General features: G+C 36.4%; 1 protein-coding gene across 9 annotated transcripts in view; it reads left to right on the top strand.

The window, feature by feature from the left end:
* Positions 1-16,836, top strand: part of LOC145684015 (sphingomyelin phosphodiesterase) — a 273,240-nt gene that overhangs the window by 197,259 nt on the left and 59,145 nt on the right. For all 9 annotated transcript variants that reach the window (XM_081755822.1, XM_081755820.1, XM_081755821.1 and 6 more), the window contains 2 exons: positions 4,913-4,999; positions 15,196-15,555. In XM_081755822.1, coding sequence (XP_081611948.1) covers positions 4,942-4,999; positions 15,196-15,555 — 418 coding nt within the window. In that variant the 5' untranslated portion in view covers positions 4,913-4,941. The remainder of the gene's footprint in view (positions 1-4,912; positions 5,000-15,195; positions 15,556-16,836) is intronic.

Genomic DNA, 16,836 nt, shown 5'->3' with positions numbered 1-16,836 from the left:
TAAAAATCAATATATAGCCTAACCTCTTAAATAAAAATAATAAGATATATAATTCAGCGTCTGCGAAAATTCCACTTCTAAAAAGGGTAAGGAGAAAACTTTTATAATATTAAGATTTCCCATTTAGTATTTAGAAGATGCTTCCGAATTCATTATATAAACTCTTACGACAATTCCACTTCTGGAAGGGACAAGGGGAAAATATGGAAAAGTGATAGTGATTCACTGAAAATTCAGACCATAGAAACGTGAGATTTGGACAGAAAACACCTTTTGTTACGAGAACAGTGAATAACGAAGATTATACGAGCAAAGTTAGGTAAACAGGGTTCAAATGTTTTGCTCAGAATTGAGTGCCACATAAATATCTGAAGTTAAGGAGTTGGAACTCAGTATAGTGACTCCAGATTAAAAATAATAGGGCACGTGTCCGAGCGTTTTTAGAAGCCCTTTTCAAGAGGAAAGAGGTATTTTTTCCTCCGCATTGAAAGCTGCATCGTCTTTTCTCATTGCTTCAGGAATACATGACTGAAAATTTTGAATTTTGGAACATTTTAGTATCTACCTCGAACTAGGTTTCAATCATCTCCTTGATTAAAGGACGTATCCTAAAGGAGTATGGGGTTCAAAATTAATGGGAAAAATTACATTTTCATTGAAATGCGTATCCTAAGGAGGTTCAAATATTTTCCATAAATCCATTCTCCCCGTGCGAAAAACGGGCATTTGAGCTAGTATTCTATATTTGGAAAATCTCCAGTTTGGACATTAATCTTTCTACGCACATGTATGTGCAGTTACTAAGTTTTCCCTTAAAGAACAGTATATATATCCGGATTCCTACTGGTCAGCGAAGTCAGGGAAAACTCGGGAAAATGGTGAGGGGCAGGGAAACTGGGGGAAAAAGACTGGAAATCAGGGAAGTCAGGGATATTTTATAAAATATTAATTGTACGCCAATTTCAGCTTAGCCAAGCATTAGTACACACAGTATGGAATTGCTTAGATTTTTATGGGTGGTAAGTGAAATGTACGTATGAGCAATTTATTATTATTTGTCTCTATAGAATAAATATTCTCATATATAAATATTCACCGTTATTGATTCCTTATTTATATGTCAACGTCATCCGACACTCATGAAAATCAGGGAATTTCCTGCCAATGGTCAGGGAAAAATGAAGGAAATAGATTTCACTAGATCAGTGGGAACTCTGATCGGCCATATTGGGTTCAATACGTCAACGTCCGCGAAATTTCAAACCAATAGATGTGTATTGTTCATACATATATCAATCTGCAAAACATTAAGTCAATCTGCCCATGGGTAGTGGATGGTTGCTTGCAAAAGTCGATTGGCATGACCTTCGGGCGGCCATATTGGATTTATCCTTTGCTGTCGGCCCGGCATATTTCACCAGTATTCCTTCGTGGCCCTGCTCTATCTAAATATATGCGCAGTTTCCGGATCCCTGATTCTTGGGAGAGAACCTTTCCTTGTTAGTAGTCTAGTCTAATCGGACTTACTGAGCTATTGGTGTCCTTTGGTTTCGTCACGTGTTCGAAGATATATATATATATATATATATATATATATATATATATATATATATATATATATATATTTGGTCTAGGAATTAATTCGTGCGGGTGGACAAGAGATGGCGCAACGAACGGAGCGTCCCACAGTTCCGTGTATCCACACATGTGTTGCAAACCCCTGTCATCGCGTATCGTTCGTAGTATAGGGCAGTGGATTAAACTATCAACAACACCAGTTTGTAGTTAAGTGAACATGGCGCAATTTGTGCCTGATAAAGTGTTTTTGCGGGGTGTCCTGCTGCATTACTTTAACATGCAGAAAAGTGCGACTGAAAGTCATCGTATTTTGGTGGAAGTGTATGGTGACCATGCTCTAGCTGAGCGAACGTGTCAGAAGTGGTTTGCACGGTTTAGAAGTGGTGATTTCGGCTTGGCAGACCAAGAGCGAGCTGGACAGCCAAAAAAATTTCAAGACGAAGAATTGACAGCATTGCTCGAGCAGGATTCGTGTCAAACGCAGGAACAACTTGCAGCAGCATTAGGCGTTGATCAAACAACAGTCTCCAAACGCTTGAAAGCCATGGGAATGATTCGAAAGATTTCACATTGGGTTCCACATGAATTGAAAGACAGAGACGTTGAAAGACGAAAAACCATTTGCGAATTGCTGCTTCAACGACAGAGCAGAAAGGGGTTTCTGCATTGAATTATTACGGGTGATGAGAAGTGGATCCATTACGAGAACCCTAAACGAAAAAAGGCCTGGGTGAAACCAGGTGAACCAGGTCCATCACAACCAAAACGAGATATTCACTGTGCAAAGGTTATGCTGTGCATATGGTGGGATATGAAATGTGTGGTGTACTATGAGCTGCTGCAACCGGGTGAAACTATGAATGGAGAACGTTATCGACGACAATTAATGCGTTTGAAGCAAGCTCTGGCCAGAACACGACCAGAATGGGAGAACAGACATGATAAACTTATTGTTCAACATGATAACGCTCGCTACCGGTCAAAACCTATTTAGAAAATGTCGGATGGGAAGTTTTACCCCACCCGCCGTATTCACCAGACGTTGCTCCTTCGGACAACTACTTGTTCGATTGCATGAACAACGATTTGATTGGACAGCGGTTTACTTCTTCAGAAGATATCGGAACATGGGTCTCTGACTGGATCGCTTCCAAGGATGAGGACTTCTTTCGCCACGGAATCCGTACATTGCCTGACAGATGGGCAAAAGTGGTGGCTAGCGATGGACAATATTTTTCTTAAGGTATTTATGTATTTTGTGTTTGCACTACAGCTTCAATGTGTGCGTACCAACCGCACGAATTAATTCCTAGACCAAATATATATAAACATAATGTTCACAGTTCATGGTCAAAATCCGTTAGTAGAATAGTATGTATCTGTTCGTAAACCCAAATCTAAGGACAGCTTTTAGTGTTCCGCTATTTCGAAGGATGACAACGTGGATGTTTCGAGTATTTCTTGGAAGTTACGTTCTTATCTGCACCTATTGTCATAGATGGAAGTGAGAAGAGACTGAAGAATAATCTTAACGATTATAGGTAATTAGTAGAGACTGGATGTTTAGGCATTATAAACCTGGAAAATAGGCAGGCAAATAGCCACTTAAAATTTAAAAAATATGCAGTAAAAAGAAATAAAAATAGGCACTAAAATGTAACTCGAAATAAAGATAAATACTCAATAAAATTAAAAAATAAATTAAAATTGTAGATAATCTTCAAAGAATATAGAAACATGCCTATTTGTTAATATCTTCTTTTACTGTATATATAAAAACATACAGCTTGACATGCATTCCATCTATATTTGGTAAATACATTCTATACAGCACTGTATCACTATATATGAGTCCAAATTTTATATACACTATGTCAGTAGACGTAGCAGTTCAGCATGAACACTATACTGAAATGAGAACTTAAAGAACATTAATTCTTCTGTGCATTTGTCGAATGCAACACTGTTGCAAACAAGAGGAAGTGGGAGGGAAAAATATGGTTAATATCAAGGATGTTATAAAATAGAGGATACCTATGAACTCAATAAAGCCAATAAACAACCGAGCATCGGCATGTCTACTCTCGTTGATTGGCTTCTATCATTTCCGCCATGGTTGTTGGCTCAAAACGTTGTGATCATATTGGGCGGAGCGAGCGGAGTAGGAGTGGCGATACTGTGACGTATGGCTTCACGAATTTTTGTTGTATGGATAGATCCTCTATTTTATAACATCCTTGGATCATATTGTGTCATTGCTTTCGGCGACATTCTTTTATTATAGCGGGATGAACTTGATCTTTGACTTGGCCATAAGTTAGTTTATCTTATATTTCTCGAAAAACGGAGAATCCTTTCTTGAAATACGAAATTATAGGTATATTTTTCCCAATGAAGTCTTATTTTGAAGAAAATGCATTGAATAGGCAACATTAAGCACTAAAGCAATTATTTAGGCAGTAAAAGACGAAATAGGTAAAATAGGCAAAATAAAATTGGCTTAAATTGAAACTATAACCCCCTATATAAACTCCAAAACGTTATTTTTGATCATATTTTTAATATAAAAAATAGACATTTTGCCTAAAATCAGGTCTCTAGGAATTAGCATGTTGAAAGTACTTTTGTAGCATTATGCGAAATTTGATAAATATTTAGTTCGATTGGAATATAACATCCTTTTTCAGTACAAGCCTATATGAGACGTGGATTCACATCTTATCATCGATTCCGATCCCCACTCGTTCCCAGTATGAATTGAATTCGAATGTGCCGCACAAAAGCCACGAATGTTGGCCAAATTTTGTGCAATATTTTATATTATAGAAACAGCTTTTACAAGTAATTAGTATTTATAAAATATAAACCAATACATACATAATACTTAGTTACTGGATCAGAAATGCATATGTTACGTAGTTATGCTTCAAATTACACTTATTTTGTGTAAATTGGCCACTTGGAACCGATGGTAAGTAACATTGACAGGTTTCACTGTATTTATAAGAAATTCCAATATTACTGAGAGATTTATGAAGACGAATTCAGAAAAATATACTTGGATATCCTGGTTCATTTTAATAAGAAGGAAAGGATCCTCTTCCTCTGTATAAATCAACGGTCAAGAAACAAGATGGGATGATGTTTACTCAACATTGTGCAGCATTGTGTAAAGTTGATTCCCTAACTGCATCTGTCTACAATCCACCGCTGATGTTAAAAAATAAATGTCTGGTGAGAGAAAATATAGTAGGTCTTCTAGGATTTAATGTGATGAAGTGAAGAGGAAATTACGGATTTTTTATTATATTACTAATCTTATTTATTGTTACAGGTTGCTGGCAGGCTTTACGGTTTTATACTATGCTCCCGCCGCTATGGATGCTCCTGGTTCTTGGTGTCTTCTGCTCTTACACCACAGGTAAGATAAATACCAGTAAATATAGAACATAAAAAGAAATTAGTTCTTTATCTAATTGGTAATTGTTTTGGATAAACTGCAGAAATTTTACCGGCAATTACGGTCCAAAAAAGAAAAGGAAGATTTTACGATTTTTAGGCGGGGGGAAGGATATGAAAGGGATGCGATATTCAGAATTTACATATATGATTTCACATAGTAACGTAGAATAATTTTAATTGGAAATTGGGACACATTCATAAAAAATAATTGGAGCAAATATGACCCTCAAAAACGTATATTAAATTATGTGGTTCGGACCTCATGTTAAACTACAGGTCCACATCTCATATAGTTTCAATGTTGAAGGAGACAATATGATTGAAATCCTACCAAGAAAGTTGCCTTTTAATTGTATTAATACATTAACTTTGGGGGACACCATAGTCTAGAGCGTTGGACTCATATCCGCGTGGTCCCGGGTTCGATTCCCGGCCGGTGCTACCCCAATTTTCGGCGTCCACCCAACATCGTGAGAAAAACTGGGAAATCACGTACATTAAAAAAACGTGACGGCCACTGGGTTTAGAAAGCTGCCGATATGCCGGTTAGCGATAGGGTGACGTAGCGCACTGACCATGCGCTTTTCGCTACGTTGGACGTAGTTCCATCAGTTGCTAACAGATGGTGTGGAGCGGCTCAGGCCCACAAATCGGGCCGTTACGCCAAGTAATGGTGTAATGCATTAACTTTGCATCTCTTAACAGACCTACATTCTTTTTTTATACGTTCAAGAAATTCTTGCAGGACTTACCGAAAATTATAACCATGGAGTTCTGATTTTATTAATTCTCAGAAACTTATTTTCTGACATCAGCATATATATCACAATCGATGGAAACTGCAATATGATCGAGTTGATGTTGACAGTTTAAGATCCCAAGACCAAATTATTCTTAAACATAATATTGCGGTGCCAGTTACGTGATAAAAGCGCAACCTGCTTCATTTGCTATCTAAAAACTAAGTTATATTGTTGTATTGCGTTGTTAACAGTGTGCGATGAATCAGTTTCAATCAATTAAAGAGGATGAATCGATGAATCAATTAAAGAGGAATATCACACTAACTTAAAAGATATTAAAGTGTCCAGGACTATCATTTCTTTTATTTATTACCCAGTTAGAAAACGGAAGAAATCGTTTTACCAGGAAAGAAAAACGTATATCGTAGAAAGTTTCAGGAAAACTTAAAATTTATGGGAAAAATTTAAAATCTGACAACTCTGTTGGTACCATTAATTTTTTTTTAAAAGTTAGAACAGAAGTGAACTCCTGTTTCGATAGTTTCTGTATAATAGTAATAATAATTTACAAAACTGTTAAACACACTGTCTTATTATTATTTACAGCTGAAGTATCCGTTCTTGGTACTGGGAAAATAGGTGTATGGGAAATATTTCCCATACTTATCCCTTAGTAAACACATTTCAGTCAAATCGTAATGATAAAAGTCCATAAGTTAACCTACTTTTGGCATAAATTTTGAAACCCTATTCTCATAGAATAAGAATTTTAATCGAACCGAATTTTAACCGACATGACAAGGAGCCACCTTGAGGTGGATACTTACGATTTTACTTCGAATGGGTCAGCTGTTTTCCCTACTCTGAGTGTGGAGACATGGGTCGATTCCCAATCGGAGCTCGTGTCATTCGGAAGCTGTAGATTCAAGCTTCATATTGGTCAAGCCTCATATTAAACTTAGGTGCTGAACGGGACGCCAAACTGAATTAAATTCAATTCAAGAGTACTGGATTTCATTCCAGTGTGAATGCTTCTGGTTCGGATCCAAAATTAAGCTGTAGGTCCATATATCATGTAGCCTCGGTGGTAGGGTTGCCAACCGTGTGGTATTTTACCAGAGAGTTCGTTTTTGTCCTCCTTATCCGGTGTCCGGCACGACCTCAAAACCAGACGTTAAATGTCCTGTAATTTTTCCTCTTACTAGTCCTATTGTGTGTTCTATTCAGATCATTTTGTACTGACGAAAGAAATCATTTCTCGATGAACATCGTTAAAGCAGAGTATATAATTCCCTTTGATATCGACCTGTCGTGCGCGGAATGTGCTGAAGAGTTGAGAGCAGGAGGATTTACTGAACCTATCAAAACTACTCAAGGTTAACAAAAGTACATTTTCAAGAGCGCAGCCAGCACTTGCTTCATCCTGAAAATGAAAATAAAATCTTCGAGTTTTACGTCCCACGTTTATGCTAAATGAGACGGTGATAATGAGTAATGAATGAAATGGTGGAATCAAGAAAGTGGGAGGAAACGGGAAAACCCCGAGGATACCCACGCACGCGGTGTTTGTCCACCACAAAGTTCACTTGACGGGGGCTGGGATCGAACCCGGGACCCCAAGCACCAGAGGTGAACCCTCTACCACTGAGCCACCGCGGCCTCCATTGCTTCATCTTGAGCTACATCTTCCAATTAAATAATGTATCTAGATTCAGTAAAACTACATAGGCATCATGAAACATTACCAGCTCCAGCAAAGCTGCTAAGACTTATTTTTCAAGTATATTTTGTGCATGCCATAATTATAGTGTCAATTATATTTGCTTTTCTGTTTTAAATACGATATATTTATTGATGGTAGACTACATGTAGTAACTCAATCAAAACAATCCAGAATAAATAAGTTTAATATCCTAAGTGCTTGAAAAGCAACTAAAGTTATTAAATTCGAACTCCAAATCGCTCGCTCAATTTTACGTGAAGTAACCACTTTCAGGTTGTTCACATTTTTTTGACGAGCGATAACGTCACAATGTTAAGAGCATACTTACTCCAGGAAAGTGTCCAGTATTTCCATTTTCAAAAGGTGGCAGCCCTACTCGGTGTTGGAAAGGAATGTGAAACTTTTTTACTAACAAAATTTCATTAGAAATTGATTTTTGTGAGATTGCGCACTACTGTATACAGGGTGTTTTAAAACAACACCGATAACATTTGGGAGGTGATTCCTGACACCAAAATAAGACGAAAAGTATATACTAACTTGGGTGCACAAACGCTTCCTTTCGGAGTTATAGGCTGCCGAAAACATGAAAAAATGAACTTTAAAGGTCCATAGCTCCAATGCTATTGGAATAACCGTAGTCGGGTCAAGACTTCACCTAAGAACTAGTATGTGCCCTGTCCTAATATCCATGTTTCAGAATCCTACAGTACTTCCTCAACAATTTTTATAGAGGTAGTTGGTGAGTACTTCGAATTATGTGACGGCAGCCAAACTCCCTCTATAAAACTTGTTGCGTGAGTGCCTTAGGATTCTGAAACATGTATTTTTGAATAGTGCACATATTAGTTCCTAAGTGAAGTCTTGACCCGACTACGGTAATTCCCATAGTATTTGAGCTATGGACCTTCCAAGTTCGTTTTTTCATGTTTTCCACAGCCTATAACACCGAAGCATTTATGCACCAGGTTGGTCTATACTTTTTGTTTTATCTTGGTGTCAGGAATCATTTTCCAAAAGTTGTCGGTTGTTTTGAAACACCCTGTATAACATATTGAGATCTAATTTTTATCATATTATAACATGTGGAGATCCTTAACGATTATATTAAGCCAGTATATCGATATTAATTAATTCTTACGAATCCTGGTATATGTACTAAATACATTAAATTGAATTAACAATTTACTTTCTATATTATGATTTTCCTACTTGCTTTCTTCTGTAAAGTAAATGCGAATATGCGATTCCCTACCGGGGTATTTGCATGTTCTCTGATTCAAAAAGTAAACTTGGAAATTTGTCATTTTTTAAACTTGCTACTGATTTCTATACGAGAGCTTCGACATCCCATTTAACAACAACTGTGCAATACATTTATATCTAGTCATTTTGTTTGCACATAATACATAATTAACACACAAACACCAAAATAGGCACAAATTTAGCTAACGATTTTAAAAGCAACAACAAAACAGTAGAGTACAAAATCTCGTGCGCTCGTTTGTGCCTTTCGCAGCGTTGACACATCCTGAAACAAAAACTGAGCATAGATCGTGAAAGATTTATATGAATTGTACTGACATCAATAAAGCATTCAGCAATTCTTAAGATACTTGTTAATTTAGTTTTTTTGTTTCCTTGTATTTCTTAATATTTTTTCTTGAAATGTAATAATTGAGTATCTGAAAGGAAGAGTGAAAAGATGCTAGATTTAAACCCGAACTCTGATAATTATAAATTGAATTCCTACATTAATGATTGAAGTTTGCAAGGAGAAAAACCAGTTCTGTCTACCCGCTGCAAAATTTTATGCCACGTTGCCATAAACCAAGAAACAGATACAAAACGTTTAATTTAATTTTTATCTTCCTTATTTGTCGTTCATTGCTTATCGTGAGTTTCAGACTGGTCCTGCTTAGCGTAGTGGCTAACGCTCTCGCCTTCTGTGCGAGCGGTCCCGAGTTCGATTCCCGGGGGTACTCGGTCGAAAAAGTGTAAAAAGCTTTTTCAGGTCAATCATCCTGAATGAGGTTTTCCTCATTCACACCAGGCAAATGCCGGGCTGGTAGCTAACTTATAGGTCCCAGGTCTCTTCCTTCCTTCACTTTCCCCAGATAGTGTGCTCGCTGAGGGACGCCTGTTTTGAATGTGATGGTTTAACATAATCATTCACACAATTCCTTCTTTCTTTACTATTATATAGTGTCATAAACCTTGAAATGAGTCCTAATTTATGGGTAGTGTTTTAAATGCCTCTTTCTAGAACTTATGCGGCATCAATAAATGTCATATATAGTTATATTGAAATTTTAGTTTATTCATAAATTTTAAATTGTAATTTTGTTCCTCGAAAACTACTTCATTTTCAAAACAATTGTTGCTAACACTAGTAAAATATTTTTGTTGTTAAACATTAACCTAATAGCTCCATACACGGTTCGTTGGAATTAGAGTGCGTCCACCGATTTGATTTTTTCTGTTCTATCGAATGACGGATTTTTTGACTCTTAAATTTATTGCTATTATTATTATTATTATTATTATTATTATTATTATTATTATTATTATTATTATTATTATTATTATTATTATTATTATTATTATTATTATTATTACTACTACTATAATTTCCTCTTCAGAATGTAGTAATTAAATGATTTTTTGTGTTATAATGGGAAAAACCAAGGTGAAAAGTACTGTTTCTCTCCACTAAACGTAAAATGTTTTAAAAAGCCGCGGAAAAATCTTTTTACTTTTTTTCAAACAGCAGTCTTTTTTCTCGATACCTTTGCATCCCTAGTTACAATCAGAAGTAGTGACTGCCTATCATGTGACAGAAGTGAAACTCGTGAGAAGCCACGGTGGTTTGTTGATTCAAAACTATTCCGAGCAGTTCGGCATTAGTTTAATTTAAAAGACCAAGATTTCTAATTATAATCTCATTTGAGGATGTTATTTGCATCTTTCGCCATATGTGGGAGAGAGAAAAGAATAAAGAATGCATTAAAGTGCTCTTCAGCTAATTGACATGTTAAAATCACATTTAAAGCCTAGTGTATGTGAATGATAAGCTAAGATAGATATTCGTTATATCTACGACGTTGTTATACTTCATTTTTTTACTTTATATTATTTATAAACTACAAATTTTACATAGATAATAATTAGTAGATGTATTAGAAGTGCTTAGTTATACGATCTGTAATATTTTTGTTTCAAAATACATTTATTTTCTGTAAGTTGGACACGTGTGTAAGGGAGCAATAGACAGGTTTTAGTATATTTTATTTGTAGACAAATATCAATTTTTGTTTCGTCCACGTAAGTTCCGCATCTATCTTCAAAGGAGTCTACTTTCCGTAACTTGGACAGACGCCGCTTGCTTTGAGTCTGAGTTATGGAGAATCATATATATGGCCACTGTTCGCCTCAATTGTTGCCTGAAGATCTTCATTTTGTACGTGTGTTGGTCTTCCGGCACGTGGTGCGTCCTCGAGTGTTTCATCACCGTCCTTAAACTTGTTAAAACCACCGCTGCACTGTCCGCACAGTCACGACACCTTCACGAAATGCCTGGCATATTATCTGCCCCGCTGCGCTGTAGCGGCTTTTGACCCCAGTTTGAACTCGTACAGCATACACGCCATTATGACGCTTTGTGGAGGTCCCATGTTTACTCTGTCCTTGCGCAAGTTCACGGTGTAACTGAAGTGCCACATCCAGGTAGTATGATGGATATATCCACACCAACAATGACCTTCGCCTTATCTCCATTCGCATTTAACTCAAGATGTGAGGGCCAATTAAACACAGGCCTCCACAAAAAAGCGACAGAACTTTCTTGGTTACTTTTATAGCATTATTATTATTATTATTATTATTATTATTATTATTATTATTATTATTATTATTATTATTATTATTATTTTAGTTTAACACCCTTTTCAGTGATTATTTATATGAGACATAGATCTACAGTGAAACGTGGGACTCGAACAACATCGCATCCACTGGAATTCAAATCCAGGTTTTCCACGCCAAATGCACGTATGCTAGCTATATATGGTCACAAGGGATTTCTTTCGAAATTAGTAAAGTATTCTCTTTCTGTAATATTTAATTAAGCATTATTCAGGTATGATTAAAGTACACTATATATATATATATATATATATATATATATATATATATATATAAGTACTACAAGCCTCCATTCGTGCCTGGGCCACCAACACAAGAGCACTTCCCTTCAAATTATGATGGATAAACTAAATATTTATAGTACTTCTTGAATCATTTACTTTTTGTATTCATTTTTACATTGTCATATATTTCAGTGGAAAGTCCTCATAATCAAATATGACACAGACTGAGAGAGGCATGCTGTGCCTCTGTGTCATGTTAAATAAAGGTATAATCATTTGCCATGACCGTAAGAATAAAACTGAAAGATGTGACCTTGGTTGTTCCCAATGTCGTGCCGACATACATGTTCATGAGCGGGCTTGATTACTCTTCAGATTATAATGAAATGAATTTGTCTTATTCCTTAACCTAGGACCTTCTGATTTTTTTTCCTTTTGTTTCACTAAGTAGAAAGAAGAATAAATTCGTCCTAGAATAGCCTACTGTAACGCTGTTGTTCAGTCGCTAGCCATGAGGTCACGTTTTCTTACTCGCAAATATTTCATTTATTCTTGTCTTCTTGACACATAAAAAATCAGTGTCTTTATACCAGAGGGGAGACGTGCGTGATAATTTGTGTAATGAAACCATTGCTGCTCAGTTCTTGTTTATATGGTATCTCTGATCTTTCTTCTCTATCTGTTCTTTCAGTCCAGTTCCTTAATTTCTGTTGTCATGTATTCGAATCTACAAGCTGAAAAAAATCGTCCTCTCCCTCTGTGCTTTGCCGTAGTGGACCCATCTAGTTATGCGAAGAGGGAGGAAGTGTATCAGGTCTGGCGCGAGGGGGTCGAGCCGTGCCACCGCCCAGGGCGGCGAGTCTAATGGGCGGCAAAAATTCAAAAAGTCAATATAAGAAACGGCGTTCTGAAAACGAACTTAATGATAAAAGACTGTGGTTATCTTTAGAAAAATTTCTGAACACTTCTCAAAATAAAGATGAGTTAAAAGAATTACATCCCTGAACTCACTCAGGGAACACAATTCAGAGCGATCACTCCCTGTTAGACAGTGACACATCTTCATTTTCATATCTTTCTGAAGACTAAAATTGTGACGAAAGGGTTCTTAATGTTCCTCAAAATGAAGACGAGTCAAAAAAAAAAAAAAAGATTTAAATGAAGTGTATCAGGTCTGGCGCGAGGGGGTCGAGCCGTGCCACCGCCCAGGGCGGCGAGTCTAATGGGCGGCAAAAATTCAAAAAGTCAATATAAGAAACGGCGTTCTGAAAACGAACTTAATGATAAAAGACTGTGGTTATCTTTAGAAAAATTTCTGAACACTTCTCAAAATAAAGATGAGTTAAAAGAATTACATTTAAATGAACTCACTCAGGGAACACAATTCAGAGCGATCACTCCCTGTTAGACAGTGACACATCTTCATTTTCATATCTTTCTGAAGACTAAAATTGTGACGAAAGGGTTCTTAATGTTCCTCAAAATGAAGACGAGTCAAAAAAAAAAAAAAAGATTTAAATGAAGAACTCACTCAGAAGCAAGGAGCGCGATATCGAGACTCGAATTGCGCAATAAGAGTTACATATACTGAAAGAGCATCAGATAGTTAGTATAGTTACCGAATTATTAGCTGCAGTATTAGTTAGCAAATTGTTGCTTTCGGTAGGTAATGTGACAACTTGAAACGTAAGTTCACCGTTTATACACTGGAAATGTTCAATTAATATTAAGAATTTTGTGATTAATTTATTGAGCAATAGTGACATTTTCACATAATAATTCTATAGACAAGCTGTCGCAATATACTTTTATATATATACGCACGAATGTAGGATTGGATACCTCCATGCAGTGGCGTAATAACAAGGCCAGGTGGAGCCCCGGGGGCAGACATTGGCCAGGGGCTCCCTCAGAAAAAGTAAAATGGTCACATAACCACTTTTTTATTTTTGACATACAAGCACATCATTTAGTAGTACCTTTTTGAGGTAATATTTTAATAGCATTTATAGTTAAGTTGCATATTGTTTGTAAAATTATATTATTTTAACCAGACAGAAGAAAATATAATAAATTTAATCCTGGAAAATTCATATAAATAAATAAATATAAATGTTAAAAGAATTTTCGAATTTTAAAGAGTGATGAAATAACTAAAATCTTGGTAGAAGATTTAATCATTTATCTGATGTTTTCATAAACAACATAATGTAAATTATACAAATAAAATATCAAATATAGGATATGTAGTCACTTCTATTCTGTGCAATATATAAAACGTGTATTGTAGCTATAATATAGGCTTATATCATTGAATATTACAAAGAAGCCTGAATGGAAAATTTAATTGTTCCACGCTTTGGACACTTCCGAAACTAGTTGCATTTAACCAAAGTTCAAGAGAACTTTTTTCTTGATACCTTTCTTCGGTCAGAACAGTGCATCATCATCGACATCATGTATTTACCCTTTTTTCTAACATAGTCATATGTTCCTCTGTGTAATTCTTTACTTACCAGAAGCTAATGAAAAATCACTCCTCGTATTTTCTGGAACAGTCGTAAAAAAGAATCAATCTTCATATGTTTTCACTTCACCTCTTGTTCTTTCTTTCTTCTTTCTACGCTTTGCTGCGCCACTTAGTTTACCCATCGTTTAGCAATAATTTCGTACCATCTAAACTATCAGAATTGTACCACGAGATGCGTCGTTAACATTTACTCAAGATGTACCACATTCACTTGACACCTAGTCTTCTGTTCCAAGCGCTGCTATCGGCTGAAGGAATTCCACTCCCTTTCGCTAAGTCTCTCCCTTTTAGCAACAGCTGAACCCTTATTGGCTCAATGCGTAGGTGTGAGCTTTAGTTCGCATTTTTGCCACGGCTCAAGACATTTTGGTAGCACTATACCCACCTAGGGTTCAGCGATGCGTGGCCTCTCTTTCTCGTTTATATTCCAATCACTACTGTTGTTATTTCAAGGAGCTTATTCCAAGTAAACACCATGTTTATTTTCATTTTAACATGACACACATCGTGGGTAGTCTTAATTAAAAAAAAAAAAGGCCGTCATCACGTACTCAGCAGGGAGATCGAGAAATATAACATCATTATCACGTTTTTTCAGTGTATATATATATATATATATATATATATATATATATATATATATATATATATATATATATATATATATATATTGTTTTCCAAAAATACTTTTTGTGACAGACTGAATTTCGCATTTGCGTTTTTCATTTCCTTCGACGGAGCTGGGGCCCCCCAAACACCCCTAAACCTCTGGGACCCTGGGGCACAGCCCCGGCATATTTACGCTACTGCCTCCATGTGATATTTCATCTACTATAAAGTACGATGAGTTACATAAGTAATTTTATTCATTCTTGTGTGCCATCATTATTGAAATCACGTATTTTCAACAATGTTGCCGTTGATATGGGTATGGTTGAGCTTGGAAATAGTATATAGATTTCGATAACTGTAGAAAATTAACGGAATTAAATTGTCATTATGTTATTGCAGGTAGCCCATTGCCTCGGTGGAATGCAACGGATGACGATTGGGAAGCAGAAATATACAACAAAAGCGATTTACCCGTTCTCACTCCTCAGTACTACCAACACGAATTGCCGCCAGTACCAACCCAAGATGAAATTGAGCAGCAGACACTACGACAGTTTCAGAAACTCAAAGTCAACTATTCCGAGCTATTGGCCGAGATGGACGAAGAGCTGACAGCAGCTCAGGGCAAGGCCCTGCTCGAAAGTAGACATCTGCCTCGGATCGTTGACAAAGCTCTCCGACTGTTAAATCTCAAGCAGGTAGTCCAAGAGGTGGAGACCAGTGTCATGTCTAAAGTTTCATGCACAGCTTGCAAAGCAGGTAGGTGGATTTGAATGCTTCGCATGCATGTTGAATTTTATGGCTAACCTTGTTCCGGTAACTCACATTTTAAAAGATATTCTTTTTCAGCTACAAGCACTAAATATTATTGTCAGTGTTGTTCAGCGATGCCGCTAGTTTAGGATGTAATATTATTTTGGCGGGTAAACCCTCCATCGTTCCGGTGTATGTAGCATATATATAGGGTGTTTGAAAACAACACCGACAGCGTTTGGGAGGTAATTCCTGCCACGAGGTTCAAAAGTATAGATCAACCTGGGTGCACAAATGCTTTCCTTCGGAGTTATAGGCTGCCGAAAGCATGAGAAAATGAACTTTAAACATCCATTGCTCCAATATTGTGGGACCTACCGTAGTCGGGTCAAAACTTAATTTAGGAACTAATATGTACCCTATCCAGATATCCATGTTTCAGAATCCTGCGGTACTTCCGCAACAATTTTTATAGAGGTAGTTGGTGAGTACTTCAAATTATATGCCCGTAGTCAAACTAGCACTATAAAAATTGTTGCATGAGTACCTTAGGATTCTGAAACATGTGTTTTTGGATAGCGCACGTGTTAGTATATATTTCTTCATATGTTTATACTGTACAGCTTTCAAGTAAGACCCTTAATTCAAACAACTGTAGTCGGAAAGTTTTCTTTGAAGAAAAGAGAGAAAGAAAGCAAAAGAAATAAGAAAATTATTGAAAATGGTATCCTAATGACATAAGCTTCCACCGGAAATTGAACTCTGATCTCTAGGGCCAACCTTACTAAGCATTATAATGCATTGTAAACTCATTTATTTTTAACTATGCAGAGCACTGACTAGTGTACATTGTTGTGACAGAGAGTATACGGCATATATCTGCCTGATATTTTTATAGTCAGGGTGTTCACTTCAAATTTAGTATACAAATATACGGTGAAAATTAGCTTATACTCTCTTGGCATGCTTTTTGACTTTTTTTTCTTTCTTTCTTCTTCATTGCAGCGTCGACAAAAGTCATCTTTGAAAAATATACTCTTTAATAAAAGTACGATGGACAGTACTTTTTTTTTTTTTTTTCAGTGAGTCTACGCGAAATTCTTGAAAACGGTCAAGGATGTGCCTACTAAAAGTTGAAACATTACACTACTGCCGGTATAGTAGCATACATATTTTTTAGCTGCAAGGTCAGTTTGGTTTGCTGATGCCATCCAGTAAAATCTTACTTGGTCACCTTGTTTTGGAACTTAACTACATTAAAACAACTTTTATTCCTAAGCCGTAAAT

The sequence above is a fragment of the Thermobia domestica genome, chromosome 4 (genome assembly GCF_964235325.1).
Source record: "Thermobia domestica chromosome 4, izTheDome1.hap1.1, whole genome shotgun sequence".
NCBI classification, from domain to species: domain Eukaryota; kingdom Metazoa; phylum Arthropoda; class Insecta; order Zygentoma; family Lepismatidae; genus Thermobia; species Thermobia domestica.
This window is presented reverse-complemented; position numbering and strand designations above follow the sequence as displayed.